Here is a 15,702-nt window from a genome sequence, read left to right as displayed (position 1 = left end):
TGAAAACATTGCAAAAACCATTTCAAGTTTTCAAAAATTAAAAATGCCTCAAAAGATTTTAAATGGCATACACCACATGCAAAGATTTAAAACGAACCATGTGAAAAGGCTGGGAAAAAAATTATTTAAGTCCCAAAAAAAACTCTGCAAAAATGAGTCAGAAATACTAGTTGGATTAAAAAAAGATCACATTGATACAAGTCTCTCAGAAGACTCCCTTTTCAAATTGTGAAGTTCTAGCTCAAATTAAGTTTTTTTAAGTGTCGTCATGGACTAGGCCACAGATGATGCGAAAACCACTCCTGGATGCACATTGCACAGGGATGACAAACATTCAGCACTTCTACACAACCAATGGTACACAGAGAAAAGAAATCCTTACCTGCCTGCGTGACTGGGTCAAGTGCTTCCCAGGATTTTTCTTGCTGGGAGGCAGGTGGTTAGGTTGACACACCTTGACGCTTGGAGCGATGCTGCTGCAATGAAGACAAACAGTCAAGGATACATGGGTCTACTTGAGACTTCAAAATTAAGATTAGATGCGCAGGGTTTAAAACCAGCTCCTGGGTGTTAGGCATCAGCTAGTAAGCAGGACCCAACGCTGGGGAACCTGGAAAAAGTACACAGTGCACTGTAAATGCAACTCCCACACGAGACGTGAACTTTCAGTACCGGCCCAAACTGGACATGAGAAAGGAACAGCCTCAAAAATAGGTTGGAATTCCCCGATTGTGACTCCTAACTATAGCTTCAAAATTGCCCCACCATCACCCACAGCACAGTCTTTTTTTAAAAGGCATTCTTACCGTCAGCAAGTCCTACTAAACAATCAGGATTTGTTATGGTGCCACTGCTTCTGGGGACTTCGCTGCCCTAGATGGGATGATATTTTTGTTCCTGCAATTGAGAAAGTGCAATAAAAGAAATATTATAGACGTACCAGATTGACCGTACCAATATTTGCGCACTACCCTCTGCCTTTCAGCGCACATCCTCCCCTGAACACAAAAGGGACCTACGGTGCACGGTCCTACTGGGAAATCTCCAAAGTTCCCTATAGGCCAGTATACCCCAGCTGTGAGAGAGAACAGACAGCAATCAGGGCACATACCTGAAAACGTGACTCAAACTCAGTCATAGAGACAAAAAATGACAGAGCGGGAGAAAGGAGCATCAGCCTGTTATACATTACACTTTCTATTACCTAACTAGAATAGTTGAGAAGTCCAGCCTGCTGGCATTGCAATCATTCATCTACATTTCTTACATAGATTCCGACACAGTAGTGCTTAACCCTCCGAGTTAAGCCATTTAGCTTTTACTGCAGTTCGGTGACAGCGTTGAAATAGCAGCAGACTCTGCCATGCATGAGGGCCCCTGGCTCTCTGCAACACATGGTGCCCCATGCAGGCGAAGGCCTGGCACCCACAGTAGGAAGATATACATGAATTCCACTATAAATCAGTGGTGCACCCAAAGTACTGTTGGTAATGGAGTGATTTTAGTACATGCATAGACTCGCTCTATAGTAGATGGCTATCGGGGTAGCTAACTGTTGCCAAGTTGTTTTATACCAAATATGTGTATTGATATATTGTTGTTGTTTCTTTTAATGTGTTTAAGGTTGAATTTAACCAAAACAATAAAAGCAAAAAATATATGAAAAATGTGTTAATCGAAAGACTTTTTGCAATTACTTATAAAAAAGGAAGTGCTATAAAATGTGTTTGGCCAAGGGACGGGTTGGGGTATTCCTGCCTCTGTAGTGAAAACCAAAAGTTGGCACTCAAGAAACCAGCTTAATTTGCTAATACTGCTGTCAGCACAACCGCATTAGTGATTAACCAGTTTGATAAACATAACATCTTCATAAATATAACCTGCGATAAGCAAGAGACACACAAATTACAGAGTATTGGTGTGGTGCTCTGACAAAAAATAAATATATATATACTAAAAACTAAAAAAAAAGAAAATGAGTGAATGCAAGTTTCAGCAGCTTTTCAGAGTTTGGAAATTACTTTTTCCTATGAACATGTAAAATGCACATTTGAACAACAATGTGTCCAGCATGTAGAATGTCTGCTTTCAACAGTGATCTCTCTCCCATCCTTCCCCGCCACAGTGATGTTTATGGCCCATTGATTCCTGTGGTGTCCCTTTCAGGACAGAAGAAAAGAAAACAGGATGAGCAAATAGATCCAGGAAATGCGAGGGTGACAGCTGGGGAAAGGAGAACTGGGAGCTTTAGGTCACGAGCCCCCAGCTTCCCTCGGCAAAGCTGGGGGCTTGGTAAAGCCTGGTCATGGCTGAGGCAGGCCGGGTCCCGATATCCAGCCAGACATCTGATGCCGGATCTCGGACCCAGGCAGAGCCATCCCATGGACCGGAGGGGTGATGAGGCAGAGGGGCAGCCAAAGCATGGGGGTAGGAGGGGTCGGTCTTGTATGATATCCTGCTCCCCCACGGCAGATTGCTGGAGCCCAGCAATCTGACGTGGGGGAGCCGGACATCATACAACATCGGCAATGTGTGCGTCCCTGCTCCCCTGCTCTCCCACGTGGCCCCCAAGGTGGGGGCAGAGAGAGAGGGGCATGGGGGACCAGCATTGCAGTGACCCAGCCCCCCTGCTCGCCTCCTCTCCCCACGCGTTAGCCTTTGTGGGTCCATAGGGGGAGTGGGAAGCAGAGGAACCAGGAAAAGCCTGAAACACGCACTTCCCTGCACCCCCTCCAACCATGGTGTGGGGGGCTGAGCCGAGAAGTGGCATCCCTTACCAGGAAAGAAGATGCTGGCGACACCAGCAGGAAGCAACAACGCAGTGTGGACGAGCAATCCAAATGCAGGAAAGCACACGTCCAGGCTGCGTTTATTTCCTGTTTTGTTGCCACGCCCCATCACGTCGCACTGACTGAGCGTGTGCATGGGGGGCCAGTGGCTCACCATGCACAGTTAAGTGAGGCATTTCTCTTTTCTCACCGTTCTGAACCTCTGTCTACAGTACGGCCATTTTTAAGTCGAAATACTCTGTTATCTTGCTGGCAAGACTACAGAGGAGTCTGTATTTTCACTGTATACTAGCATAGTACCCGTGAACATTCAGGCACCTAGTCAGAGAGACAACGCGGGGAAATTAAGGAACTCTGTCCTATACAGACAGACAGCGGAAGAAATGCCCAGGGGGAGGAATCAAGAAAGACATCTTGTGGTACAAACACTCTGCTTTGTACAGCTCAATGCTATATATTTCCCCAGAGACTACGGGTTTTTAGGCTTTTCTCAGGGTCACCGTGGAAGACCCTGGAGTCTCCAGGTTTTCGCAGCAGTTTCCAGGTCCCATCTAATCCTCCCTCCGATTGGCTGCAAAAGACAGCTGCTGTTAGCCAATCGGGTGGAGGTGTGCACGGACCCGGAAACAGCGCAAAGTAGCACTGAGGCATAGAGCAGCCTGGCATGTGGCTGTGCGCAGACGCGAGAGGGAGAGAGCAGTGTTTCATCAGATGAGGAGGCGGACTCAGGCAGGGCGGAGCGGTGTCTGGGTGGAGGATGCTGGGCTTGAGGAGGCCGAGCGGACTCTCTAGGCGGGTGCAGGGGGTGAGTGTGCTTGGAGGAGGTGGTAAGGATGGCAAAGGGGAGTGGGAAGGCTGAAAAGAAGGGGGGGTGGAGGAGGGGGCGAAGAGGGGGAGGACGCTGACTGTGAAATCTACATCTGTGGAGGGGGGAAGGAGGGAAGTGAGGGGCGGCATCGCAGCAGGTCTACACAGAGGGATGATGGAGGGGGGCTGGACCGGGGCAACTCTGGGTCGGGGACCCAGGAAAAGTGCGTTTTGGAGGGGCTGGGGGCCTCAGGGAGCGGTGTGTCTGGGGTGGAGCAGATGCAGTGTGACAGTGTGTGGAAGGTGGTGTTGAAGCCTGATAGTCGTGTGAAGACGTTTCTGGGGGAGAATCCGATGGTGATTGCTAGATGGGTGAAGGCGGCTGTGGGGGATGTCACTCGGGTGCTAGTGGTGGCTGGGAGCCGGTTGTTGGTGGAGGGGATGGATGCTGGTAGTAAGGCTAAGATTCTGGAGGTGCGTTGTCTGGGTAGGCATGCGGTGCGAGTGTTTGATCAAAGTGGTGTGTCGTGTAAGGGGGTGCTGTATGGAGTGCCGGTGTCTGTGAATATGTCTGAGGTGGAGGAGCAGCTGGCGGATGTGGGGGTGGTGGAGGCATGGAGGTTGGGGAGGAGAGATGCACAAGGGGATGTGGTGTCTACGACTGTGGCAGTGAGGTTTGCAAGGGCGGAGTGCCCGGAGATAGTGGAGTTGGGTTACCAGAGGATTTGTGTGAAAGTTTATGTAGCGTTGCCTTTGAGGTGTTATAAGTGTCAGCAGGTTGGACATGTGGCGAGAGTATGCAGGAATGAGAGGCACTGTGGGAGGTGTGGTGGAGATCACGATATTAAGGAATGCATAGAGGAGACCCCGGAGAAGTGTGTGAATTGTGGGGGGGCACTCTACTGCGTTTAGGGGGTGCGAGAGCCACAGGGTGGCGAGAGAGGTGGTGCAGGTGAGGGCGGCGGAAGGTTTATCTTATGCGGAGGCTGTGGCAAAGGTGAAACCGGTACGGGTAGTGAGTGAGGTGTGTGGGAGAGAGCCGGTGGTGGATGAGGCTGTGGGAAGGAAGAGTATGGTGGGTGAGGTGAAAGGAGTAGAAATGGTGGTTGTCCCGAAAACTGAGTTTATGTGCTTTATGGTGAGTTTGTTGGAGCTAGTTCAGGGGAATTTGTCTGTCAGTGTGTCAGATCTTACGAAAGGAGTGGTGGAAGCGGGGAGGAGGTTTTTGAGTGTTGTGGATGTTTTGGAACAGGATGTGTTCAGGATGGTTGCTAAAGTACGGAAGCAGAGCAGGGTGTCGGCCTGAGGATTTTGCAGTGGAACGCGAGGAGTTTGTTGAGGAATGGGCAGGAGTTGAAAGCAGTGTTGTTCGGGGAATTGAATGTTGATGTGGTTTGTATCCAGGAGACGTGGTTAAGGGGTGATCTGAGGTTTGTGATTCCGGGTTTTGAGTTGTTTCGTAAGGATAGGCTGGGTGGGAGAGGGGAGGGGGTGTGGCTCTGGCATTTTGGAAGGGGTTGGTTGCAAGGGAGATTGTGGTGGATGGAGCAGTGGAGGCTATCGGGCGGGGATTCGGGTAGGGGGATCGGAAGTATTGGTGTTGAATTATAATCCATGTGAGGTGGTGGAGGTGGGTATGCTGTCTGGAGTGATAAGGGGACATGTGGGTCCTTGCGTTTTGTGTGGTGATTTCAACAGTGCCAATATGTTGTGGGGTAGTGACCGGACGGATGCGAATGGGGAACTGTTGGATGGCATGGCGGATGAATTGTGTCTGTTTTTGCTGAATGATGGTTCGGGCACGGGGGGGTTGGATGTGAGGACTGGGAAGTTGTCGTGTTTGGATCTGACCTGGGTGTCTGCTGCGATTGCGGGTGAATGTGATTGAGAGGTGCGTGAGGATGAGTATATGGGGAGCGATCATTCTGGCATTTTGGTGACTGTGAGGGGTGAGGTAGGGGTCAGGTCCCGGATGCTTGGGAGTCGGTTGAATTTTAGGAAGGCTGATAGGGAGTTGTATAAGGGATTGTGTCAGGAATTGATTGTTCCTCGGGGTAGGGATGGGGGGGTGGATGAATGGAATGAGCATCTGGTGCAGGGAATGAGAGCAGCGTCAGTGGCAGCAGTTCCGGAGATTGTGAAGGGGAAGGGTGGGAAGGTCGAAGTTCCTTGGTGGTCGGTGGAATGTTCACAGGCTGTGGTGGCGCGTAAGAAGGCTAGGGCCAGGGCGGTGAGATCGGGAATGTTGGAGGATTTGTTGGCAAATAAGAAGGCTAAGGCGGTGGTGCAGAGGGTGATTAGGGAAAGGAAGCGTGGATATTGGAGGGGCTATTGTGGGTCCCTGGGGGAGTAATTCTGGTGTGGGTGAGGTTTGGAAGCAGTTTAAGCGGATGTCTGGGTTGATGAGGCCGCAGGGTGGTATGTCTGTGTTGTTGAAAGGGGTGGAGGTGGTCAGTAAGGATGGGGAGAAGGCGAATTTGTTGGGGGAGTATTTTGCGGGGGTGCACAGTTCAGGGAACTTCCCGGAGGCGGTGAGGCTAGGTATGGGTGTGGTTGAGGAGATGCGGGAGTTGTTGGCGGATGTTGGGCCTTGGGAAGAGGAGTATGAGGTTCCGTTTTCTATGGTGGAGTTGGATGGGGCGATTCGGAAGCGGAAGTGGTCTAGTCCAGGGGTGGATGGGGTCATGTATGTATTTTTGGAGAAGTTGCCAGTGGAATGTAAGTTGGAGGTGTTGGCACTGTTCAAAGAGATCTGGAAGAGTGGAGTTTTGCCGAGGTTGTGGAAGAGAGCGATTGTGGTGGCAATTTTTTATTTTTTTTGTGTTTAATTGTATTACAATTTTTACAAAAAGACGTTCCCTTGTTTGCAATTTTTAGGAAAAGTGAAACTTCCTCCGTTGTCTTTTTCCCTTTTCTTGTTTTTTTTTTTTCCTTTAAAATACACAGATTCTATTCGTTCCCTGTTGGATTTCCTTTCAACTCCAGGCTTTCGAGGAACTTAGCTGTTTCCACGGTTAATGTCGTTGAATCTCCACTCATTAACTTGTTCCACCAGTCGTCTTCACTTGTGGTCGAATGTGAGAGCCAGTGTGGACGCAGATAGATTGTTCTGAATTTGTCCATACTAGGGCAGTGAAGAAGTAGGTGTTGCACTGTTTCGGGCTCCAACCTGTTACAATACCGACAGTTGGTGTCTTTAGACTGTTTTCTCTGGAATAAAACTTCTTTCATCTTCAAGACATTCAAGCAAGCTCTTAATAAAGTTGTACGTAACCGTTTATCGGGAAACTTTTTCAGGTAGTTTCTTACCTCATCAATCCTTTGTGTATTGATTGTATGGTGAGTCTGAGGTGTGTGCTCTTGAGCTTTTTCCAGCGTGTCAATCCAATCTTGAATTTTAAATGTTTTCTTGATTTTTCCGGGAATACGTTCTATGTCCCATTCGGAGCATCCGATTTTTTCTGTTAGTTCCAGTAATTTGTTATACCAAGTCGTCAGCTTTTGATTTTTTTTGCTCTTCATTTCATCGTGGATGATGTCCAAGATTTTGGGTCGGGGACTTCTTAGAATTTTTCCCAGGAATAATAGACTGTTTCTCTCGACTACCGATTTTAATGATTGGAGGCTCAGTTCTCGTCGGATGACTGCTATGGGAGTAGAATTCGGGAGTCATAGCACTTTACGCCAAAAGATCCCTTCCAATTTAGGCCATAGTGTCGATGGAAGATGTGGCATTGCCTCGGCTCCATAAGTTATAGCCGGTACTGCTTTTGCTTTGAAAAAGTTGATTATTGGGAGGATTGTGAATTTGCCGTATTTTTTTTCCAGGGTCAAGGCCTGTGCTGCCAATGTCTTAGTCTTGATGAGTAGGTGCTCTTGCATCGTTATTTCTATTCGACTTCGACAGATTTTTACTCCCAGGTAGGTGAAACTTTTTACTATGTCCAGTTTCTCCGAGTTTGCAAACCTGAGGTCTTTTAGTTGGTTTTGACGATTTTTCCAGGATCAAATTTTGGTTTTTGTTGTATTAGTTCCAAGTAATTTTTCTTAAGATATGTTGAAAGACTGTCTAATTGCCGCTGAAGACCGATAGCTGTTTGGTCCAGCAGTAAGATGTCATCCGCGTAGAGCAGTTGTGTTACTTTCGACTCACCGATTTTTGGTGGAAATGAGCGGGTGTCGTTTTCTGCTTCCACTATGTCTGCCATATATGCCTTGTACAATGCTGGAGCCAGGGGGCAGCCTTGCTTAACCCCTCTGGCTGTTTGTATAGTTTTTGACAAGAGGCCGGCGTCATTGAGGTGTACTCTGATTGAGGTCTTACTGTACAAGGCTTTGACTGGGTCTAGAATTGATGGTGGACATTTCTGTTTTTCTAGTTTTCTCCATAGTTTTCCCCTGTTTACGCGGTCAAATGCTTGGACCAAATCAATCGTTGCTATATATATTGTTGGATGACCCTCGGAAACTTTAGACTTCAGGATACTCAGCATCATGATGTTAACCGCGGTGCCTAGGCCCTTTTCAAAACCCGATTGTAATGGATCTGCTGTCTTAGCCTCTTTCTGCCATTCACGAAATTCGTCCAGCACCAAGGAGCCAAAATGTTTTCCCAGCACGTCCAATAGTGCTATTGGCCTGTAGTTTTTTGGGTCATCTCTCAGGCCCTTCTTGTAAATCGGGACAACGTTCGCTGTTTTCCATGGTGCAAGGACAGATCTTGTAATCCTGCATCTTGAAAAAATATCTGTTATTAGTGGTGCCCAGATTTCTGGGTCCTGTTTAAGGTCGATATTTGAAATTCCATCGGGGCCTGGGGCGCGGGAGTTGTTTAGCTTCTTTATCTTCTCCAGAATGGTCTGCTTGGTGTGCACGTTCCATTTGCTTGTACCTCCTTTGTCTGTTATATTTGTTTTTGGTATAGTTTCCTTGAAAAGATTAGTGAAGTGATCCAACCATTTTTCTTCAGAGACGCTGCTGATGATGGTCTTTTCTGTGACTGACGATGTGTTCTTTATTATCCTCCTGAAATCTTTTGAATTCCTTTTGCAAACTGTTCTCAACATGGTCTCGGCATCTTCTTGATATACTTTCCAACGTATGGATTGAAGCCATGACTTGTAGTTTTTTTTCTGTTGGATTACTAAATCAAGATTTTCTTGCGTTGGGTTTGTTTGAGCCCTTCTTCTTATCTTTTCTGAGGTTGGATTTCTTTAGCCTCACTTCTTCATTGTGTATATGCAGATTTGTTTTTTCTTTTCTTCTTGTCTGTCTTGGATGTGAATACGGCATGAGAAGTGGGCAATAATCCACTTTGTCTATGATGTTATTGATGGTGTTGAGTCTATTTTCATTTTTGTAAGTTGCCGTGATGGAAATTAGGTCTTGTGTTGTTAACTTTAGCCGGTTTCCTTGAGTGTTAGTTTCTATTTTTTGAGACATTTTCACTGGCGAGTCTTTAGTTGCATGCCATGTTGCTGTTAGTAAATTGTGGTCACTCTGAGTGGTTTTCACTACCTCAAAACTCTTCATTAGTACATATAGACCCCTGGAAGCGAAGATATGATCAATTGTACTTGTGTTTCCTTCGCTTTCCCATGTTGGAATCCTGGGTCGAGCTGTTTCTAGGGAGTTGAGGTTATACAAGTCACGGGATTCCATCAGTTCAGACCATGCAAGACCTCTTTTTGCTGATTGCGAACTGAAGTTTGTTTTATTTCGAGCTGTGTTTTTTTCCTCTTCCGGAGCTAAAGAGGTGGCATTCAAATCGCCACATATCAAGATATGGTCCACATTGTAGGCTGTCGTTGCTACAGTTAATATTTCTTCTATGTCGTTAAGAAATTCAATCGTTTTGATTGCAGCCGGATTCCAGTAGATATTCAGTAGGAGGATAAGATCTTTTCTTCCTTTCGTCTGTGATTTTCCGTCTTTCTCCCAGTCTAATAATGTCGCTTGGATTACCAAAGACGATACCCGATTATGGGCTATTCTCAAACTTCCGCCTATACGGACGGCTGTTATGAGTCCTGATGTTGGATGACCTCTTTCCCCTTTTTGAGCTGGAGATGGTAAAACCTAAAAGCCGTCCATGCTCGGTGGTTGCAATAGCCAGGTCTCTTGCAGACTTAATAAGTCGAATCGGCCTAGGTTTATCTCCCCTGGTTGTGTGAGGTGAATATGGCCTCTGGTGTTCCATGATACGATGGTTATAATTTGCTCCGTAGTCTGTGCCGTAGTTTCAAGACCACGGATTATATGGATTGCTATTTTCTAGTACAGCGTGACAGTACCGAGGGGATCCACGCCCATCTTTTTGAGTCTTTTTCAATCGTGTCTGAGTGATCTTTGGTCAGAGATTTATCACTCTGGTTACGTTTTCTTTTCTCTCTCGCGGAATCTTTTATGTTTGGTATTCTGTGTGTCGTATCCACTCTTTCTTTTTTTTTGGTCTCGTGGTTCCAATCTGTTTCCATTTTATTTCTGTTTTCTCCCTTGTGACCTCTTTCTTCAGATGTTGTTTCTCGTAGGAGGTATCCTCTTTTTGAGAGCTCGCCCGCCGTTAGGAGCACGAGTTTCTTTATTGTTTGGGACGTAATATGCAGAAAAATACTGTCTGTCCGTCCCTTGTGTGCGAACTCCACTATATTTATGTCTGCGCTTTTAATTTGCTCTCCTTTAGAAATTTTGTCGAGAAGTTTCATCGTGGCTCTCCTGTTCAGAACCATCTTCGCTCCTGAACTGTCTCGTCTTTCAAGTTTCAATGTTTGTGTCGACTTACTCTTATGAGTAAAGATCGCAGATGTTTGCGTTTGGCATTGCTGGCCAGATGAATAAGAGGATCTTCGGTTAAGTCGGTTTCTGTTTTCCCGAGACTGTTCTCTTCGTGTGTAGCCCTCTATCTGTCTGCCTGAACTTTTGTGTCCGTAAGTGTTGTCCACTTGTCGGTTTGCTCCTTTACTGGTTAGGTGGTTTTGTCTGTGTCGTCTTTCGCTCTTCGAACTTAGTTCCATGGATCTTTCAGGCTCTGATCTATTTTTTTAACTTTTTCGACCCTGCTCCTCATGGCCTCCTTGTCTGTTTTCGATTTTGTTTATCCTTGTGTTTGACAGACGGAACAACGTTTTCCTTTCTGGAGTGATCCAGGATCTTTTGTCACTTGGAATAGGTGCTTTAGCTCTCTCTTTTTTTGGAATTGTTATTTGTTTCTTTTGTTGATTTCCTTTTGGATCTCGAGGTGGAGATTTATTATCTACAAATTACACCTTTCTTTTTTTTGTTGTTGTACGCAGTTTTCTGACTCCGAATTTTCAATGGAGTAGACACTTATGTTAGATTTGTCAATCATACTTTCATCTGGCATTTGTTGTGTTGGCGATTTAGAAGGATGGCAAGGTCCCTACGGAGTGTAAGTCGTATAGGCCGATTGCGCTGACTGTTGTGCTGTGTAAGGTTATGGAACGGATGGTAGTTGAGCGGGTTTTATTTGGAGTCGAATGGGTGCTTGAATGATTTTCAGAGTGGGTTCAGGAGGAATCGGTCAGTGGCAGATCCGTTAGTGAGGTTGGTGACTGGTGTGGAGGAGGCATTGTGTGATGGGGAGCTGCTGGGGGCGTTCTTTTTGGATTTGGAGAAGGCGTATGATATGGTGTGGACGAGTGGGTTGTTGGTGAGACTGTAGGAGATGGGTGTGAAGGGGAGGATGTTTCGGTAGATTAGGGTGTTTTTGGCTGATAGGACCTTTCAGGTGAGAGTGAGGGGGGTGATGTCTGAGGTTTGGAAGATGGAGAATGGGACGCCGCAGGGGAGTGTGATTAGTGTGATGCTGTTTAATGTGATGGTGGATGGGTTGATTCGGGCTTTGGCGGGTATCGGGTGTCAGGTGGATTTCTTTGCAGATGATGGTGTGGTATGGGTAAGAGGGCAGAGTTTGTTGTTGGTGCAGAGTTGGCTGCAAGCTGCGATAGTGCGTATGGAGGAGTAGTGTGGGAAATGGGGCTTTTCGGTGTCTGTGGATAAAAGTGCGAGTATGGTTTTCTCGAGGAGAAGAGTGCAGCAGGAGTTGGACTTGGTTTTGAAAGGTGTGAGGGTGAAGAGCGTGGAAGAGTTTCGGTACTTGGGGGTGATTTTGGATAGGAAGTTGAACAGGAATTTGCAGGTGGATGGTGTGGTGGATAAGTGTAAACGTAGGTTGAATTTGTTGCGGGCGGTGTCTGGGAAAGAGTGGGGTGCGCAGCAGAAGTGTTTACAAATGTTGTATAAGGGGTTGATTTTGAGTGTGATGGATTTTTGATGTCAGGTGGCAGTGGGTTTCACGGTGAGTCAGAAGCTGCGGTTGGATAGGGTGCAGGCGAGGGCATTGAGGGTGTGTTCGGGTGTGGTGAGGTCCTCTCCAGTGAATGCGGTTCAGGTGCTTGTGGGGGGGATGCCGTTGGGGTTGAGGAGGGATGCGTTGAATATGAGGTGGTGGGTGAAGTGCAGTGAGAAGAGTGTGGCTCATCCGGTGCATGAATGTTTGCTGTATAATTGGAGGTTTGACTATTATAGGGACCGGTGTAGGAGGAAGGGGGCACTTTGGGGTTTCACATGGGAGAAGGTGGTGCAGTGGGGTGTGGGCGAGTTGTTGGCTGTGACGGGTACGGATACGGATTTGGTGAGATGGCCGATGTGGATGAAGGGGTCTCCAAAGGTGTGTTTGGAGTTGGCGAGTGTGGTGTCGAAGAAGCAGGGTTTGCGGGGTGAGATCAAGGCTTTGGGTCAGGCGTATGTGGCAGGGAAGGAAGGGTGTAAGGTGTTCACGGATGGTTCGAAGGATCCTGTGTCTGGGAGAGTGGGTATGGCGTTTTATCTGTAAAGCACTGCGGAGTATAAAGTGGGGCGACTGATGAATGACGTGTCGATTTGTATGGCTGAGTTGGTGGCGATTGCATTGGCGATTGATAGGGTGTGCGAGTTGGGGTTTGAGAAGGTGGTGGTGTTTTCGGATTCATTGAGTGGGTTGCAGGCGATTGTGGCAGGGGATGGTGATAGGAAGGATGTGATTTTGGACATCAGGAGGAAGATTGATTGGTGTGTGCGTGGGGGGATGGATCTGGAGTTGGTGTGGGTCCCGTCACAGTGGCATTTTGGGTAATGAGTTGGTGGATTTGGCGGCGGGTGCGGGTATGAGGAGAGAAGCGGTTGATGTGAGGATACCTTTGAGTGTGGATGAGGTGAAGGCTGTGGTGGTGAAGCGGGTTATGGATGAGTGGCAGGAGAGGTGGGAGAGTGGGGTGAAGGGCAGGTGGATGTTTGGTGTTCGTGAGAAAGTGTCTGTGAAGGTGGATGCAGGGAAACTGGAATGGAGGAGGAGGGAGGAGGTGATGCTGAACCGGTTGAGGATAGGGCATGTGGGGCTGAATGACAGTCTGTTTCGAGTGGGGAAGCGTGAGTCGAGGGACTGTGCGGTCTGTGGGGAGCCTGAGACTGTGGGATGTTTTCTGCTTGCGTGTGAGGGGCATGTTGAGGAGAGAGAGTTGATGAGGGTTCGGTTGTCTGCGCTGGGAGTGGCTGAACTGAGTGGGAAGGCTTTGCTGGGAGGAGTCGGGGTGAGAGGCAGGGAGAGGAGCAGTGTGCTGCTGGATTTTGTGGGGCAGACGGGGCGGTGGGATGAGTTATGAGAATGTGAGGGCTGTGTGTAAGATTGGTGGGATAGGTGCACATCATCCTTTTGGATGGGTAGCGCCTGCATGGGTCCGCCCACGCAGTCGATAATTTGAAGAAGAAGGAAACAGCACAAATCTTTCTCCCGGCACACTATACGAGCCCGCTGCTGGGGTGGGTAGCAGCTTTTACTGATTGCTTTTTTTTTTATCCTTGCAGGACTGCGCCTCGGACTCCCGGCCTGAGTGTGGCTTTGTCTCTGCAGCAGTGCTATAACGCTTTCAGCAAATTGGCAAAAATAATGCAGACTGGAGCAAAATAACCCACGTTTATTTTGCTCCAGCTTTCATTCTTTTTTGCCAGTTTGTCTTATGTTTTAGTTGCCCTTCAATACGAACGCAGAATACTGCTTTCAATCCAGTATCATTGATTACACCAGATTGGAAGCAGTATTCTGCGTTTATTTTGATTTAATTCTTTTTGCCCAGTTTACCAGGGCTCAAGTCGAGGATACGCGGGTGAACAGAATGCACCCACTATTTTAAGTGTCCCCCCCAGCTCAAATGAGAAACATTGAAGGTCCTATTTGAATTCACATTTTAACGTATTGATTTTATACAAGGTGAATGCCATTAGTCCTATGCAATTTGGGTGGTTATGAAAAGCCAGTTTAATGAAATATGCATATTTCAGATTGAACTGCACATTTCTGACAACGTCACATCACATTGCAACCGCGTTTACATTTTTGACATGTAGGCGGGCCCATGTGCAAATGGGCGGAGTCTTTTGTGGCTGTAGGCGGGACATAAATCTCAGGGTTTTTAGATTTTGAAATGTAGGCAACCAGGTATGCTAAATTCACTCCTTAGCAGCACTGAGCAGGAAAGCAGTAAAGTTAGGCACATCTCCCTGCAATGTTTTTGGGGGCGGGGGCCGGGAGGCGATGGGGCTGATACTTACCAGCCAAGAAAGCACAAAGATCCGCTATTGCAGCAACCAAAATCAAAATAGTAAAAACAAACCCACCGGCACCTAACTATACCTGGCGCTTCGAAACACTTGCGAGATGTATAAGCGCCTAATAACTACACAATAAACACTTGCACGTACACGGCATTGAGCGCTCCTTCCTCCTTGCTTCTCTTCCTAAGCACTTAGACGTCACACGTGACATACGAGAAATACGTCATGACGCCGTGAAGGCATTTCAGAAAAGATCGGCTAACTTTTAAAAAACACACACAATGCTATCGGGTCTCAGAGGTACTTTAAATGTGTGGTTGTGAAAGCAATATAAGGCCCCCCTTTAGGAATAGCTCTTGTTTTGATTCCAGGCAGCATCAGGTGAGTGCATGCGATGCAGCTCTTGTAGTGAATGTTCTGCATTTCTTTTAGTGCCCTTCATTAACTTAGACGTTCTCACCCTTTTATTGTTATGTCGGTAAGAGGAGCCCTTTTGCAACCTCTGGAAATGCACGTTGAAGCTGCAATTCGTTGTATTGTTCTGGTCACATGCTGAAATTAAACATTGTGAGTACGTGACTTTCTAAATATCTGGTTTTTAAATTACACAGGGCAGCCTGTTACGGTACAGTTCAGACCCTGGGAGGCTCGCAGACGCAGTGACTGCTGTGCAGCAACGACACAGACCCTGTTCTCATATAAGTGACTTTATATCTAGAACTGCAGGCACAGTGCCTGTTCTAGGTCTAATGGCTGCAGACACAAACACCCGATGCATATCGGCAGACACTACCTTCTCTAGCGCTTGCCAATGAGTGCAGACGCAATACCTGCTCTGGAGCTAATGACTTCCGATACACTGCGTTGTACCTGCTAATCAGCTACACCACTACCTGCCCTGTGGCAAATCATTACAGCCACGGTACCGACCTGGGCTACGGATTCCTGACACAGTACCTGCTATCGGTATCCCAGACACAGTACCTGCTAATCAGTTACATATGAGAGAATGCTTGCCCTGGGTCTTATAACTACAGACACAATACCTGCTTTGCACAGTACGCACCCTGGGGCTAACGATTCCAGTCACAGTATCTGCTCTGGAGCTATTGGTATGTAACATAATACCTTTCCATGAGCAAATCTGGGGTTAATTACTGTAGAAACAGTAAAATCCCCATGCACCGTTTCCTTCTCTTGTGTCCTCCTTTCCAGTTCCTAATTCATCTTGACACTTCGAACCACACTTTCTTAAATGAATGTACAGCGTGAAGAAGTGATCAGAAGGGATAAACCATCGTGCCACTATTTTCCAAACGTGTTTGGTGCAACTGATGGGATGCTTATTCACTCCAGTTGCGCCAAAAAAGGTGGTGAACCTTGCACAAAGGACATTTAAATGGGTACATCATACTTGTGCACATTGAGGTGCTCTCTTCCCACCAAATGCACAATTGTTCAATGCCGATGATGGAAAGGGGATTTTGGGCATTTTCAA

The 15,702-nt window shown here is 47.2% G+C and overlaps 1 protein-coding gene and 1 long non-coding RNA gene across 3 annotated transcripts in view; one reads left to right on the top strand and one right to left on the bottom strand.

The window, feature by feature from the left end:
• LOC138581026 (uncharacterized) overlaps nt 1-14,388 on the bottom strand; it is a 93,416-nt gene extending 79,028 nt beyond the window's left edge. Inside the window, exons 1-3 of one of the 2 annotated variants that reach the window (XR_011304404.1) lie at nt 14,352-14,388; nt 807-897; nt 383-476 (exon numbers count right to left, since the gene is read on the bottom strand). This is a non-coding gene — a long non-coding RNA (uncharacterized lncRNA). The remainder of the gene's footprint in view (nt 1-382; nt 477-806; nt 898-14,351) is intronic. The other variant, XR_011304405.1, reaches the window with a different exon arrangement.
• Nucleotides 14,389-14,508: 120 nt separating this feature from the next.
• Nucleotides 14,509-15,702, top strand: part of LOC138581025 (protein yippee-like 3) — a 68,673-nt gene continuing 67,479 nt past the window's right edge. Inside the window, exon 1 of the mRNA XM_069652041.1 lies at nt 14,509-14,585. Coding sequence (XP_069508142.1) covers nt 14,514-14,585 — 72 coding nt within the window. The 5' untranslated portion in view covers nt 14,509-14,513. The remainder of the gene's footprint in view (nt 14,586-15,702) is intronic.

The sequence above is a fragment of the Ambystoma mexicanum genome, chromosome 3p (genome assembly GCF_040938575.1).
Source record: "Ambystoma mexicanum isolate Mex_15411 chromosome 3p, UKY_AmexF1_1, whole genome shotgun sequence".
Classification (NCBI taxonomy): Eukaryota; Metazoa; Chordata; class Amphibia; order Caudata; family Ambystomatidae; genus Ambystoma; species Ambystoma mexicanum.
The sequence above is the reverse complement of the archived record's forward strand: the minus strand, read 5'-3'. Positions and strand labels throughout refer to the sequence as shown.